The 17,510-nt window shown below is 43.8% G+C and overlaps 2 protein-coding genes across 2 annotated transcripts in view; one reads left to right on the top strand and one right to left on the bottom strand.

Moving 5' to 3' along the window:
- The first annotated feature begins 7,289 nt into the window (after positions 1–7,289).
- LOC118426140 (chondroitin sulfate synthase 1-like) lies at positions 7,290–10,709 on the top strand. The gene is made up of 2 exons (XM_035835400.1): positions 7,290–8,733; positions 9,081–10,709. Exons 1-2 carry the CDS (start codon positions 7,510–7,512, stop codon positions 10,437–10,439), a joined length of 2,583 nt encoding a protein of 860 aa, XP_035691293.1. The 5' UTR covers positions 7,290–7,509; the 3' UTR covers positions 10,440–10,709.
- Positions 10,710–11,307: 598 nt separating this feature from the next.
- The window catches only part of LOC118426139 (chondroitin sulfate synthase 1-like), a 9,389-nt gene continuing 3,186 nt past the window's right edge, over positions 11,308–17,510 (bottom strand). Inside the window, exons 2-4 of the mRNA XM_035835399.1 lie at positions 12,439–13,672; positions 11,495–11,854; positions 11,308–11,343 (exon numbers count right to left, since the gene is read on the bottom strand). Coding sequence (XP_035691292.1) covers positions 11,308–11,343; positions 11,495–11,854; positions 12,439–13,656 — 1,614 coding nt within the window. The 5' untranslated portion in view covers positions 13,657–13,672. The remainder of the gene's footprint in view (positions 11,344–11,494; positions 11,855–12,438; positions 13,673–17,510) is intronic.

Here is a 17,510-nt window from a genome sequence, read left to right as displayed (position 1 = left end):
GTTGGCTGGTCGCGCAGGGGAAACATTAACCCTAGCGTGGATTGACTCCCCTGGTCGACTTTCTTCTTTCCTGCACCGTTTACACCTGCCCGATCAATAGACCCTGGGGATGGATTGGGCGTGATGTTAGTTTTCGACCACGCCTGTCTTTTCGTGACAACCATCTCACAACTAGTACATGACTTACTGTCAACCGAGCCCCAATACATTCTAGCCTACTCCAAACCATCCCCACCGCTAGCCACAGACTGCCGACTCTCTCATGAATTCCCCATACGTACATGTTGTAACGTCACCGAGAGGTCAAACTGGGATCGCAGATACTGAGTAAGCTTTAGATACTTTCCAAGCAGAGGTTGGTGGGGAAGGTTGTGACTTTGCCACCATCTCCCGTTTTCTGTCCGCACTCTCCACCGAAAATGGGAGATATGATAGGAAGGTCACAATCTCTCCTACCAACCTCTGCTTGGAGAGTAAGTGTTTGTATGGCTTCTGCGACTCTTCTGTGTTTTGGTGTCGTGTCCGTTTTGTGAAGGTCGAGGATTGTTGACATTGTCTGGTAGAGTCATGTGTAATGGAACTGGTCGAGAGCAATAATTGGCCAAGGAGTGTAGTCAGCCAAGAGGTGTCTATTTGCCATGTCCATTTCGCCGGTAGAGAAACACTTCTAAGCCAGCTTCACTCCTCCTGCAGCTTTTGATACAATCTTATGCTACCGTAGGATCTGCTTGGATATTAGGGAGCAAGTGGGCAGTGGTTGCGGCGTGGTTGGGACTCAATGTTGACCAACCACCAGTCAACCACGGAGTCCCCAACCCCTTTTCAGCCCATTTCAGATATTCTGTTCACACCTGAGTCATTCTCCCACGCAGAGGGACCACAGTCGTGTCAAAACTTCCCCATAAGGTAATGCCGTTGGGGACCGGGCGTTAGGAGGATGACCTGAGTGCTTCAAACATTTTGAAACTGGCGAAGTCAACAACCCGAGTACTAGGCAGCCGCTCCAACCAACTGCCAACCACGGCCCATCGTGCTCCCAATCATGGATGAGGGAGGCTGAAATTGTAAGGAGGCCATGGCTGGCTACTGCACACAGCCGAACGTGGCCTCCCGACCTATTCTATGGTCCAGAGATTCCAGACCATGGTTGGGAGTTAGTCGTGGGCATGGTCATCTACAGGGGATGTGGTCGCGAGGTTGCCTACTTTAATAGTTACCTCCATGAAATGTCATGGAATGGAGGTTATATTTTCTGTTATGTGTCTCTGTCTGTGTAGATGATTACTCAAGAACGGCTGGATGGATTGGTTTCATACTTGTTGTGTTGGTGGGCTGTGATGAAAGCTCGAATCGATGAGATTTTGGGAGCCGTATCTGTCGTTATAATCGATGTAATAATGTCAGAAATCACCCCTATATCTGCGACATATTGGAACAGGCATCGTGCTTTAAGTGTTTTTTAATGGGCTTAGCTCCAAGCAGATGGTGAGGTGACAGCTGTTTGGGGAACCCCGAGTTTTTTTAATATGATAATTAGTTTTATTTATGTCTGCTTAGGATATCATGGAGATGTGAAGCGTAAGTATAATTGTAAGAAGTTGAGGTACATTTAACGATAATGCTTAACAGGTATGGATGTCTCACATACTGTACTGCTGATTTGAGTGACATGGTGATTAAAATGCCATTAGGTCCTCTCATCTGGGTTGGGTGTCAGAAGTTTTATGGGCGACACAGATGTTCTGATTTTGTTACGATAAGGGACAGTTGTTAGTTGTCTCTTTCGTAGCCAATGGTACTTGTTTTTTAGCAGACGGGGTTGGCGCCAAGTATTCATCTTACAGTTGGTGTAGGGCTGTCAGAGGAAAGTGTGCATCTCGTTTTTGTACCGTGTGAACAGCTGATGTTATGACATATTGGTGGAAAATCAAATCACCATCTGACTAAAGTTGGCCACATCCCTTCTTCTTTCTGAGTTTCCCAACTTCCTCCCACCACACCGCTCTGAGGCACATAGTCGAACCTCAATAATGCTGACAACCTTAGACAGTTTAAATGCCAAACATCAAGCTTAAGGAACACCACGCTACCATATGCCGTCGACCTCTTAAACGCACATTACACAATTAAGTGTCACATTTTGATAATTACTAATCAGATGGACATCCTCTGTGTCATTAAATAAATACACCATTACTTTCCCATAACATTTATATTATATAACCATTACTCTCAAATACAACCGACTATAAACATACATACCATCCACAAAAAAGCAATAAATATTTCATGGAGGTATGAGGTCCCCGAACTCTAGTTTTCTATAAGTCGTCTGAGTCGTCCAATTACGAATTTCAATATATTAAACTCAGGCTAGAAAATTCACTGTCTTCTAAGATGTGATCAGAGGAGATAGAGAACTGGAGCTAGAATAGGATTGGTACCAGCCTGCTCCCAATCCACCCAGTGACCTTGGTTTGGGAGTTGTCGAAAGCCAAGTCGTGGTAAGGTTCTGCCTCTAAATGTACTACTATGGCAAGGGCTTAACCCCGAATTTGTTGGATCTATATCTGCGATGATTTGGCAGCTCTACAATATGACTTTCTAAATACTCCATCACAGTGCAAAGTGAAATCACCTACTCACAAACATCTTGTGCCATCTCGGATTTAACAGTAGATCAAAATTTAGTCTGATTCAAACTGCAGCATCCACATTCCCTTACTACACTGTCGCGTGTAAAAAAAATAATATATCTTGCCCATTGTGATGAATTTATTGATGTATGCGGTGCACTGTAAATCCCAAGAAAATATACTAGCCTCGGGCGTCGAACTGTTGCCACTTATACGCACATATGTACAGTCTATAAATGACATGGTTGTGATTTTGGTTCCTATGCCGTGTTTATCATTTCTTGAAGACCTCAAGGAATGATAATGCAAGAACAACATGTAACAAAAGCAATTACAATAACATAAAGCCGTGAAATAGTTGTGGGGAGGATGGAAGTGGTCGGGAGGCCATGGCCCTGTCATACAAAGCCACCCATGGTCTCCGACTTTCTCAAGACCATGGTTGGCAGTTGGTCTTGAATATGGTCATCTATGGTTGCAGACATCAAGAGAATGTATCAAGAACAATATGTAACAAGAAACCCAATATCCTTCACCTCCGTGAAATACAAAATGCAGTCAGAGTCGTTGTAGATTTGTTTCGTTCATTATTGTGAATTTCTCACCAATTCTGTCCATGTATATTCCTGCCAGCCCGTGGGACCAACTTTGAACCCGGGCCCAGTCAACCCTCCAATCCTGCCGGTCCCCTGTTTCACCATCTTCCATCTCACATCCTGTCACTCTACAGTATTCAAATGACTACCGACATACGTCGCTGGCAAACACGCAGACCGAAAACAACATCCATGATTTCAGGACAACAAAATGGTTATTAAATCATGGCTGATTATACATGTAAGTTAATCAAAAGAGCTACTAGTATTTTGATAACCCCCAAAATCATGAGAACTCATTGGCATGACCCAATTACATTGAATCATCTAAATGTTGTAGTAGAAGGTGTGTATGACCAAGGAGCTCCTTGGTTCGGCACGGTAGGCTTTTTATGGTTTGAGAGTCTGATTTGCGTATCCAAGATACTTGTGTGTTTACAGTGTTTTTCAAATGGAGTCCCGTCTGATCTAATATACATATGCGTCTGACACATACGCACGCGTACCATCACCCCTTTACACTGTGCTTTGATGGTCTTTGTCGCGACATCAAACAATTCCCTAACAGTGACTGTGAACCGTGAACTGAACTGTCCCCTGTGGCAGCCGACGTAGGGAGCTATTAAATGGACCTACGTCTGTCTGCACGGCGGGCTGCTATTGGACACTATCCCAGCGTTTTAAAAAGCCAATTAGGCCACGTTGATTTGATTATATGGATGACGTCCACTGGGAATTTAAAAAATCATCATGGCGTGCGAATAAAAAAAAAGTTTGACAAAAACGTTGCCTTCATTATGAAATTAAAGTGGTCAGGAAGGTTGAACAAATGACTGAACCCAAAGAATATAGTATTCCAAACAATAGATTCTTCTTTTTTGTTCTTTCACATCTTCTTTGACCTTGTAATTTTCTATGACAGTAGTGTACGTTTTCCGATTTTTATTTTTGCAATCCATGGCATATATTTGCTTATTTTGCTGCTTTGTACAATTGAGAAGAGTATGGTTGAAAACGGCCGAAATTGATGCGCGCGCGGATGTCATCCATACAATCAAATCAACATGGCCTTACCATACATGAACCAAGGCTAAGTTCACGAACGTTGCGAAACGTTTTGTTATACTGAACAGGTCTGAGCTTCAACAAATCGGCGCGTGGGTGGCTTACATGTCAAGTGGACAAAAATGTGCATGACTCACACCGTGGAAATGGAATTTGGGCGGCTGAAATGAAGTCGCACAAACAGGTGACTCCTGAATGATGGCTTTTGTCAGTCCCGGGTCCCCGATAGTTAGTGTCTTTCAGACGAACATGATTAAATAGTGGGTCGTGCCTCACGAGAAAAGCACGGCGTGCTGTAAAAATGGTAATCCCCGCGAGGATAGCCCCAGAAAGCGAGCACAATTAGGTAAAGGTAAATCAGCCATCCTCAGCTCAGGTGAAGCATAGTGTTTTATACAAGCAGCCAGTCCATGTGCGGCTTCCCTATACATGGATAACCTAATCTCCAAGCACATTCCCCGGTCGCATAAGACAGTATCAAAGCTGGCCAAGGACTGGACAATAGCCGGCCAGAGTTTGATATAGAAGGTCAACCGCCTCCGGTGCCCGTCTGACTCCCTTTGGCCTGCTATACTCCTTGGCCAGCTTTGATACTATCTTATGGCACTGTAGGATCTGCTTGGAGAAAAGCAGCCATCCTCAGCTCAGATGAAGCACAGCGCTTTTTACAAGCAGTCAGTCCAGTGCGGCTCCCCTATCCATGGATCAGCCAATCACAACGGGTCACCCCTACTCTTCTCGATAAGGCCATGTTGATTTGACATCCTCTGTTTAAAAAAGTAGCTGAAGGTTAGCATTTTCGAGCCTGCTGGATGGCTTTAGTGTCATATCTATGATATCGTCAAGGTCTATGCGATGATTCAGGACGCTGGCTTCATGTTTCAAGATCTTCATGTCTCAAGGTCAAGTACAATCCACGGCGAAACTGGAGTTCCACGATCTCATACCATCCACAAATGATGTTAACCTTTTCGAGTGGCGTAGTATAATCGCTTCTCATTGATTATGCGAATAAGACCCTAATGCGCATAAATGATATCGGCTGAGAATCCTCCCCACTCGACTTTTCTAAGCCATAGTTTTAAATACCTATTCAAGGAGTTCTTTATCAATAACATAAATGAGGCCCTAACTTGTATAATTCACGTCTTAAGATAATCATCTTTACTAAACTCCCAAAAGAAAGAAATGTCCATCATTCACGGTCTGCTGAATCATAATACTACTTTGCCATTGATTAATCAAACTAAGTTTTCATTTGTATAATTTATATTTGTTCATGTTCCTATCTCAAGTTCAACTACATACGTAAGCAAGTAGAGCTAGCTACATACAAAAACACGACGTGCTATTTCAAATCGTCACGCACAGAGGTGGAATAGAAGATGATGGAGTACAGCGACTTTTACAATGAAATTTGGAATATTCACTTTTAAAGGTTATTGAAATCGTTCGGTATAATTATAGAATAGCCAACATTGAGTACAGTGACTCTTACATAGGAAATTAGGAATGATATCCCTAGGGCCCCTCCCCCACCAAACAAGAGGGAATACAGTAAATTTCTTTTCTAAAAGTCATTCCTGGCTACCCCTACGTTTTTCAAATGAGATCAAAGAGTAGAAATTTGAAGCATACATAACCTTTTTCCGTGGGGATAGTTTTGCGTCTGTCCGTGCAGAAGGGCAAATTGTCTGAATTTCTTTTCAGAAGTTACTATGCTCCCTCGTTGACTGTGACGTCATTGTGCCAAATGATTTTCAAGAATTGACATCTGAAACACTCGTAGACGGATAGACATGGTCATCGTTGCTAGATAATCATAGGAAGTTGCATTTCACTTCTGTGATGACTGTTGTGAGATGAATTGTTGTATACTAGTATGGCTGAATGTTACATAGTTGTGCCTTTAATGTCTATTTCCTTGTACCTAGCGTTACAGTAGGACGGTCATTGTGATTAGTGATAACGTTATGAGGAGCAATCATGGTCTGCTTCGGTCGCACGGAACAAAAGCGGCCTCTATCAATATCTATCAGTACTGCAGTCCACACAACACCAAGTGCTACGATTACTTCAACAGGTAGGGTTTCCCACTCCACGTCAGTTGGGAGTCTTGAGACCCATCAGAAATCCATCAGGCTTTGCATTGCAAACAGTAAAGAGTGAGGATTAGCGCAAAAACACTTAGATTTCATTTGACATAAGATTGCGAACAAGAGAGTCAACGTTACAGTGAAGACATTCACACGAAGACTAGACTAAACCGAATCCCGTGTTGCCTCAAATGCCAAACACTTAATTGTTTGATCTAATATATATTCAACATGTTAATTAGTGTTTGTAGAAATATATTGTAAATACTATAAACTCGTGGGGATAAAAACAGGATGAATTCTGACAAGTGTAGCACGTCGACCGATGATGATGATGATGACAAGTGTATTTTAAGAGATTTGCACAGTCAGGTCAAGCAAAGTACAAACGGGCAGCGACATGACATCGGGAAAACACATAAACAATACTGTAAGTTCTGTTTATATCAACAAGGCAACCCATAGAAATGCCTGGTAATCATCACGAGAAACTTGAGCTTCTTTTTCGTTCAAGTTGGACAATTGGTGCACGTTCTATGAGAATCTGATCAAATTGACGACATTTTGAAAAATAAAACTCAAGCTCGTGGAAATATTGTAGGTTTTTCTGTCAGTTTCCTTGTTTTGAAACAGCCTTTATTTTAAACTGTCGTGCTTGTTGTCAGCATTAATTCCTACATGTAAACAGCGTGACACAATCACAGAAGCCAGCTGTGTGCCGTAGTACAGAAATGAGACCTGCAGTGGCAAGACGAAAACAACACTGAGCAGCGTTCTACGTAGTTGAAAAGGTACGTAGATAATTCTCAATCATATTCGTAAATGTTCAACCAGTGTTGTGATAACATAACGTTAGATCCAAATGGAACAGTGAGGTTCAGGGGCCGCCAAACTGACCTACCTCGTATCATATAGAATCACCGTGTAATAGTGGCATGGCCTTTCTGATGTGTTACAGTTTTAAGATGCGGATGATGCATGTAACACAAATTGTAGCATTCCCATTTTCAAACGTCCTAACGTCTATACGTTAGAAAGATGACATACTAAAGAAAGAGCCACTTCTAAACAGCTTTGTCTGTCTCGGTCCACTTACAGCTTCGACTTGTCGGTGGTATGGCTTCTCTGAGAGGACTGACCCGCACCAGACCTGGGATGAGTTTGTTTGCAGGTGTTTTGCTTGGTTTCTTCTTATCCAACTGGCTTGTCATCATCTCAGATATGACACTACCTCTGCTACAAGACGCCTCATGTGTAGACAATGATATGTGGTCCAGGGAAGGGACAGATACCAGAGAAAATGAAGTGCAAGACTTTCAGAGAGAAAAGCGTGCAAGAGTTGACCAGCGTAAGGGGAATCACGTGTATGTAGGTGTGATGACGGCTGAAAAATATCTAAACACCCGTGCTGTCGCTGCGTTTGAGACCTGGGTGAGGAGCATCCGTGGAAGGGTGGAATTTTTCACGGGAGGGCATGCAGGTAACAGGCATGGAGGTGTCGTTCCAACTGTGTTCCTCAGGGGAGTGACAGATGTATATCCTCCTCAGAAGAAGTCGTTTCTCATGCTGAAATACATGCATGATCATTACCTGGATGAGTATGAGTGGTTCGTCAGGGCAGATGATGACGTGTACATCCAAGGAGGAAAGCTGGAACAGTTTCTGCGGGGTGTGAACTCCAGCCAGCCTCTCTACATAGGACAGCCTGGATTCGGTAAACAGGGTGAGTTCGGGCAGCTTGGTTTTGCCGCGGACGAGAATTTTTGCATGGGCGGACCGGGGATGATAATGAGCAGGGAGACATTGCGAAGAGTTGTGCCTAATATATCCTGGTGCTTAAAGAATCTATATTCTGCACATGAGGATGTTGAAGTTGGTCGCTGCATTGGAAGATTCGCACAGGTGTCCTGCACCTGGTCATATGAAGCCAAGGATATTTTCTACCACGACAAGACAGACAACGTTGAAGGTTTCATGAAAACAATGGGCATGAGTAAACTGCGAAAGGCAATAACTCTACATCCGAACAAGAACCCATCTCATCAGTACCGACTGCACAAGAATCTCCTCGCTCTGCAAACGCAAGATTTTCGACATCGAACTCTCGTACTTCATCGCGAGATTCGTCGTGTGACCTACCTTTTGGGAGAACAGCCTTCAAGACTTTACGAGGCGACTGGCAGATCACCTTCATTGCTGAACTTTGTGCCCAAAGATATCAATAGTGTGATGCCATGGGATTTCATCACGAACAGACAGATGTTCACCGCAGATATATCTCTCCCAGCGAAGGCAATCCCGATGGCTCTGAGTACTGGGCTAGGTCATGTCGTAGAACAGGTAACTATACATTTTCTATGTCCCTAGCTAGCCTCACTTGGTAGTCTAGGCAAAAAAAAACATGTAAAGCTACGTAAAACCCTGACAATAAAACGGCCATATTTCTGAGTGAGACATGGCGTTGTGGAGTGGCCTTGAGGTAGTGGCTAAATTCGGTAAATGAAAGTCCACCCTGACCACCATGGTCATTCATCATCATCATCATCATGGTCATTACGCCGTCTTCAAATTCTACTTGATAGGATATATGTCTTATAACGGTGACATTGATTTGTACCATTGTGTATTTCATATACTAGTACCATGGGTTGTGACCCACGGTCTTACAATACCTCTTTCCCCATATTCTAAAGGCAATGGAGCTGATCAACAAGAATGCACGGAGAGACCGGAGGACGGCGTACTACCGGGAGATATACTACGGCTACCGGCGGGTGAATCCCATGTGCGGGACTGAATGTGTATTGGATCTCCTACTAGACCTTGTTAGCCACGAGTACATAGGAGAAAACAGTACTCTAGAGGTACGAAAACACGCGTATCTACAGCAGTCATTCAGCCAGATCGTATTCGAAGAGCACGAGATAGACAGGGAAGATGATGGTGATGACGACACGAAGAGGGGTTTAGGACAGAATATCAACGAAACGCATCACGTGCACGAAGCTGACAAATTCAAAAGGCGGACTGAAAGGAGTAGACAAAAGGAAACGATACATGCCATTGTCCCGGTGGCAGGGCGTCTACAGGCCTTCAGGAGATTCATGAAGAGTTACGAGAGGTCCTGTTTAAAGACTGGAGAAAACGTTCGACTTCTTGTAATTTTATTCAAAGGTGCCTATAAGCAGCCCGATCAGACTGCTGCAATTTGGAAATTGGTTATCTCGTACAGTATGAAATATCCGGATGCATATCTGAAGATCTTGCCAGCGGACAGAAAGTTCTCTAAAGGCCTTGCACTCGGCTTTGGAGCGTCTGTTTTTACCAACACGTCACTTCTGTTCTTCTGTGACGTGGACTTAGTTTTCAGACCTGAGTTCTTGGAACGATGTCGATGGAACACAATTCATGGCCACCAAGCGTACTTCCCAGTTGCCTTCAGTCAGTACGATCCAGTGACAATCATCGGAAACAAACCAACTCAGAGGTCGACGACTGCTCATAGAAATCCACCAAACCCATTGGTTGGTGGCCAAGGCAATGACGTTGTTAACCAATCAGCATCTCGACAAAGTCCACATCAGATGATCATTTCTTCTAGCGGACGATTAAGTAATAAGACAATGACAACAACCCGGTTATCTCGTCCTAGACATTCCCAAGTTTCAGACTTCCCATCATCCGAGGAATCTATGATGCACCATTACGTGTTCAGTAAGGATGCAGGATATTGGCGTTACTATGGCTTTGGAATGGTGTGTCTTTACCAGTCTGACTTCCTCCGGACGGATGGATTCGATCCAACCATTGAGGGGTGGGGACTGGAGGATGTTGACCTGTATGAGAAGTTCGTGAAGAAGGACATCCGGGTCATGAGGGTGGTAGACCCCGGAATGGTCCATGTCTTCCATACCATACACTGTGACCCCGCACTGAGCGAAAAACAGTACAGAATGTGTCTAGGTGCGAGGGCTAATACATACGGGAGTGCAGCAAGGTTGGGCAGGGTTTGGAGAAAGATGCGACAAAAAAGAAACACCACCTGAGTTTTGGGAGACATCCACTGGACATCCCAACATTGATGTAAGCACATGCAATAAAAAGATGAGAAGGGTGTGTGTAATGGATTAAAATGTAAATGATTGATGATAAAGATGATCCAACTCAGAATAGTTTATCAGATGGTAAAGAATAAAGCCTCTATCATTATTCTTTCATCAGGAGGATGGTTGTAGGTGTAACCGTATGTCATGCTACACATGCTATTCTTTGTGGCCACCCGTGCTGTTATCAACACACTTATTTAGGTTCTTCATTTTAGCCCCATTGGTTGAATGTCGAACCATCTTTTGACTAGCTTGGCAGTACTGCCGTACGTATTAGCTTTAGACCCTAGGCACATCTTGTATTGTTTCTCTGGCAGTAGAGGATCACAATGAATAGGATGGTACACATGCACTAGTCCCGGATCAGTCGCACGGAATATGTTGATCCCACTGGCTACTAACTTATTGCAGAGGTCCACATCTTCCAACCCCCACCCTCTAATCGTGGTGTTAAATTTACCCGAACGAGAAAAGTCCTCTCCAAAAAGACAAATCATTCCATAACTGCTGTGTCGCCAATATCCAGAGTCCTTGTTAAAATGGTAAAAAGTGTCTCTTACATCCTTGCTGCTTGATGTTGACTGTTGTGTAAGAACTTTCTGATGGATTTTTAGCGGTGACGTAACGTTACTTGTATTTGATTGGTCACCGTAAGCAAAACGCGGATCGTATTGGCTGAACATCACCGGGTAGTAGACTTGTTCACCTGCTATACTTCTTGAACGACAGCGTTGTAGGACGTCCTGTTTAAAGACAATATCTACGTCACAGAAGAAAAGTAGAGAATTGTCTGTGAACTGAGACGCTCCTATGTCCAGCGCGAATCCACGAGAAAACTCTCGGTCTACAGTGATAAGTTTCAAGTAAGCTTTAGGATATTTCAGTTGATATGTAGAGGTACGTTTCTTAACCTGTTCACTTTCGTTTTCCACTTCGTTCGAGTTCTTGAATAAAATTATCAGAAGCTTCGCATTCTCGTTTGTTTGTAGACAGACCTTTTCATAGTTCTCCATAAACCTTTCAAATGACGCTGTTCTACCAGTCAAAGGCACTATGATGTGAACAGTATCGTCGTGAGACGTCCTTTCTCCGTTCAAATTGTCACCAGTGAAACTGCTTTGTTGCTCTGAATCGTCTTCAGTGAATTGGACGGACTGGAAGGACTGCTGGACAACAACATGCTTCCTGACGGTCAGCGTCCTTCTGCCGTGGTGGTACTCTCGCAGGGTGAGGAAAGACTGGAGTACGTACTGCAGGCCGACCAGCGGGCTCACTCGCCAGTAGCCGTACTTCAGGTCGTTATACTTGACAGTCCGGCGTGATCTTGCAGATCCCGAGTTGATTTTTTCCACAACCTAAAATGCAAGTAAATAGGTATGTTAAGAAATCCATCACGACAATTTGCTGAGAACGTTGGGATCCAAATATTTTCGTAGTTTCCTGTCCAAATGCTTAACGTGTGGCGTCGGGCGTAGCGTAACTGGTAGAGCGTTCGGCTCGGAATCTAGAGGTCCCGAGTTCGATACTCGCCGTGCCCCCGACGTTGTGCCCTTGGGAAAGGCACTTTACACGACTTTCCTCACTTCACCCAGGTGTAAAAATGGGGATTGGAGGATGTTGACCTGTTGATATAAGTTACAAAAACTTCAGTGCAGTGCCACATTGTCCTTGTCTGTCCAAAAGCAAATAGAAAAAAATGCTTAAAGTAATTGCAGACATTATGACTTTCAGGTGGTTCAGTTATTATCTCCAAGCAGATCCTACGGTAGCATAAGATAGTACAGAAAAGCTGGCAAAGGAGTGTAGCCGGCCTAGGAGTGTGTCTGGCTACCGAAAGATACTATCTGATGCTACGATGAGATCTGCTTAGACATTAGTTAAGTTGATATCGAGATACAACAAGCCAGCAACTAGCTTTAAGAACAACAACACAAATTGCCTTCTGCATTGCAGAGTCTATAGCCTCCCTCATTAGCCTCGAGACTCCTCTAGCTGGTTGGCCACTCTTTGATGAATACCCGTACATTTTCCTTCTGGTGAAAAATTCCCACACCAGGACGTCATGGACGTGTCTTGGTCTGTAACTGGTTAAAGAAGGTTGTCTTCCAAGGGTTAAGGCTAAACCAGTGGGTGGCTGTTGGAGGAGGCCACTGATGTGATTACTCTCGCGATAAAGTGCGAGGACACGCTCATTCAAGTCGTCCAACCTCAGCGACTGAAACTTGTTATGGAGCTTGTACTGATACTCCGGTCTTTTGTTGGGATGCAAGGTGATTGCACGGTTGATGATAGAGATCCCCAGTTCTTCTATTCGACCCATATGATAATTTTTGTAATCATTGAAAAATACATCCCTGGTGTCATACGCCCACGTGCAGTCAACACCCGCAAACGTTTTGATGCATCGACCTATCTCCACGTCTTCATGAGAGGAGTAGAGGTTTCTTAAGCACCAGGATATGTGTGGGGCCACCCGCCTCAGGACCTCCCGGCTCATGATCATCCCAGGACCGCGCATACAGTAGTTACCTTCCTCGCGCAATCCCAGTTTACCAAACTCATCGTCCTTTCCAAATCCCGGCTGTCCGACGTAAAGAAGTTTACTTGAATTAACCGAGCGTAAGAATCTGTCTAGCTTGTCCACGCGAATGTAAACATCATCATCTGCTCGGATGAACCAGTCATACTTGTCAATGTAAAAGTCATGCATGTACTTCAGCATCAGGAAGGACTTCTTCTGAGGCGGGTAGGTGTCGTCGATTCCTGGGATACTGGAGACAACCGGCAGACCCGCTGGAGACCAGCCGCTTGCGTCGTAGGTGGAGAAGAATTCGACTTTCCCGGGAACTTGTTTGCCCCAGGTTTTATAGACTGCCATTGCTCTCGAGTCCAGATACTTTCGTGCTGTTATGACACCAATGTAGATGTGACTCTGATTATTTTCGAGACTTGTTGGACCGTACCCTGCTTGCCAACCTTGTTCAGGCACGCCGGACGTCCATTCTGATGTAGAAGATACAGGACATCTCTCATATTTGTCTCGTAGATGGGTCATCATTGAAAGCGCTATCCAAAATCCAATGATGACCCCTGATATGAATGATACTGTTCTTTTGGTCTTTCTCGACAGACGTAAATCAAATAAATGCATTTCCATGGCTTTCTTAGAGACGCTGCAAGAAAAAAAATATGTGTTTAAGTTCACGGATCCGGAGAGCACAACTTAAGGTGCATTAAGGTGTGATCTCTTAAAGAAACGAACATAACAAAAACCACCTATACAGCTGATTAGTACCTTCTGTGGTATTATCCTATGTCGCATGGGCAGTTGAATAAAAATATTCCAATCTTGTGAGAAAAAAAAAGTTTTCCAATCTTGTGTTACTGCATTTAAGTTATCGGGGATTTAATTTTGCGGTAGCGGGAAAAATACTTTTCGCGGTGGTTTTAAGTTTGCAGTATCACCATGCACTATAGTCTCTTACTGCTATGGAAAAATGTTCGCGGTGGTTTTAAGCTCGCCGTGAAGCGGCCACCACGAACATTAAACCATCGCGAAAGTTTCTGCATTTAGTATTACAGATTTGCTTTACGACTGCACATGCACCAAGATGTTACGTGTTGTACACGACAAACCTTGGTGGAACTAAATAAGAAACAAACAAACAAACAAACAAACAGGTAAGTTATGGATTTCCTCTTGTCCTTTCCTATGTTGCCGTTTCCGCTTAACCGAACGACTAAACACACTTACTGGAGCAGACTATGTATGCAAACATGTCCTTATCACGGTGTCAGAACGCCACGCCTTCTGAAATCATCAAATATCTTTTGACTATTTTGTCTGCCTTTCGCTTGCGCTATGGTACTTGTCCTAATGGAAGTGGTCACTTGAAAGACAGGTGTGATCATCGAAAAGCCTACTTTGACCCCGACGATACGCTTGGCGGGATTTCAAAGACTTTAGTTTAGGTGTAGCTGTCCATAGCGTGACGGTCCAAAAACGGACAGTACCACAGATTTGCACAACTGTTGGCGGGAAACGAAGGTATTGGCGGCTCCTCGCGAGGCCGAGCTTGCAGGAACTACGTGTTTGGCTATGTTTATATCAGTGTATATAAAGAATTTAACGGCACAGCACTGAAAAAAAAAGGAGTTCTCTGTCAAATAATCCGCTTTGAAGAGGTTTTGGTGTGTTTTTTATCGAAGATTTTGCCGCCGAATTTGTGATCAGCGATCGGGAACATCCGCTCGCACGCACGCGGAAAACCTACGCATTTTGATGGGAATATCTTTGCACCATTAACGTTCGACAAATACACACCTGGAATGGTGGGGCTATTTTAGAGCTACTTCGTCCTCGCTTCCTATTAATTATAACCAAAGATTCTATAGTGATCAACGATGTAACGATGTAACGTCCTTGGTATGACACACGCAGGCGGCGTGTACACGTCGTAATCACGACGTCACGGCTTAGGATAGAGTTTTGTGTGGCGTTTAGAAAGTGGGAAATGTTGTCAATCTTTGGGGTTTGGGGTGAAAATATGAGGCCTGCATTGTTGTAATCAAAATCAATAGATGTTTTGTGCATGTGAATATGTTTATTAGATGTTCAGATACCGGTAGAATTGTAGCAAAAATGGGTCTGACCCGGACCCTCCCACCGCGCCGCTCAATTGATTGACACATGCGGCCGGGGCGCGGCTTCTTTGAGTTTCACCAAGGACCTTGGTTTGGCGGCATTCTCAAAGAACGGGCCCACCGGTACTGTACCGCCCGGGCCCGCCGTGGCAAAAATGTGCAATAAAGGTCTTCATTCATTTATTGTAAGAACAATCAGCACGGTGCATGTTTTTCCGCCGTGTTTGATTTTTTTTTCTTGGTTTATTCTACTTGATAGCGATATTTAGTGTCGATGAATATATTTTGAATATTTTTGAACGACATGTATCGTAAACCCACATCGTTATGTTCCACACAAACCGTCTCTCTCTTTGTTAGACAGATTCAGTTGTGGTTTATACTGAAACATTTTGTATGTGGTACCACAGCGACTCGAGATGACTTAAGACATTGGGTTTCTTCATACTCTAGCGTATTTAGCAATGTACTTACCGTATTTCCAACACTCGGAATAGATGATTTTCGATCGGATAGCAGCAGAATGATGATGGAAAACCTGGTATAAACTTACCTTCCAGGTTTTAAACGTTATATGTTATGATGAAGCGTACATAAGTTGCACACACGTAAGATTTCTCAACGATCATCATTGTGCCAAGGAAGCTATTAAACGGATGGAAACCCGAATCCCTTTATCCATATTAGAAATAGAACCAATGTTAGTTAATCCAACAGAACTTTTGAACTAACAGCAGACAAAACACAACAAATAGATTAAAAAACACATAAGGTTGAATATATGCCCTGGAGTATGGTTTCGTCGGTCGACTGCCCGTCAGCGATGTTCTGTCCCGAGAGCTCCGCCAGGAACAGGTAGGTCTTGGCTGAGTTGCAACCTCGACAAGTGCCAAGGAAGCCGGCGGATGGTGACCTGAATCCTACTTTTCTAGCCTAGCTACCGTTAAACAAAGTAGAACTAGAACTAGTGTTAGTGAATTCAACAGAACTTTTGAACTGATATCAGACAAAACACACTTAATAAATAGATTCAAAAACACATAAGGTTGATTATATGCCATGGCGTATGGTTGGAATATGCCCTGGTCGACTGTCCGATGAGCAGGAACGTCCGATGGCGATGTTCCGACCCAAGAGCTCCCTCAGGAACAGGTAGGTCTTCATGCTGAGTTGCGCCCTTGACGGTACGAGCAGCAGTGTTTCCAGGAAAAAGCCGGCGGACGAAAACCTAAATTCCTAGCCTACAAAAGTAGCTAATGATGTCTAATTAATAATCAACTTATCGTAATTACGGTGATCTTTACCATGGCGGTAAAATGTATTGTACACAGATGATGATGATTGTACACGTTTGCCATGGACTCAAAAATTCTAAGGATTTAATAAAACCGCCTTGAGGAACCATATAGTAGTAACTCTACTCAAAACATTGATTAATAACAAGAGATTTTACCGGATCAATTCTTGTCTTCCACTTATCGCCAAACACGATAATGTTTTGTTTTGTTTACAACAATCCCCTGTAATCACCCGCGAAAACTCGCACGCCGACGGGAAACACGCCCTTGTTGTAGTTTCCAGAGCCTAAACAGAAATTCGTTACCCTCATAATCGCGAGCACAAGTAATGTACTAAATAAAGCATCGGATATGTTGACCATGCATAAATTTGACAGAAAGAGACAGTTGGCTCATTCAATGTTTCGACGGGCACGTCTGATGGACAAAACATTTATTTCTGCATGGGCCCTTCCCTCTTTTAGATTTATCCCGGTTCCTGGTTGCCACAAATTTTCCGTCTTACCAAGTAACCTCCTTGGTCTTACCGGTATTAGATTTCGAACTGCAAGTCTTTCGTTTATTTTCTGCGAGCCATGTTTCGGGGTTCTTCGAACGCCGGCGACAGAACCTCATTTATAGACAAGTATCAAGTTATTTTTGCTGTCAGTTTTCCTCTTTGCTGGTTGGCTGTCAAAAATGATTGAATTTGCGTCCTGCAAAGTTTCAGACAGTCCGGCGCGGGCGGCACGATCTTCAAACAACCGCGATCTGTCAATCAAGATCGCACATCGTGGGAGAGTGTACATTTGTAGTGGCCGTCCTCGGAGCTGCTGTTTCGCGCGCGATCAGAAGCCGATGTATCAAATCGTATAATCTATTGTTCAGTTTCATTCAGATCCCAAACTGTTCTCGCTATTTTTGTTACAGTGCACAAATTTTAGTTAAATCTTTGGCTTAATCAATCGCAGTTTGAACCCGCAGAGAAGTTGTACCGCTAGCATTCATGTTTGTTTACACGTAAGGTACGTTCGGGTCCAACATCTTTTTTAGCATGCGCTGATGTACGCCCCCCTCCGTGGGATCGCGG

Source organism: Branchiostoma floridae, chromosome 11, assembly GCF_000003815.2.
Source record: "Branchiostoma floridae strain S238N-H82 chromosome 11, Bfl_VNyyK, whole genome shotgun sequence".
In the NCBI taxonomy this organism is placed as follows: Eukaryota; Metazoa; Chordata; class Leptocardii; order Amphioxiformes; family Branchiostomatidae; genus Branchiostoma; species Branchiostoma floridae.
This window is presented reverse-complemented; position numbering and strand designations above follow the sequence as displayed.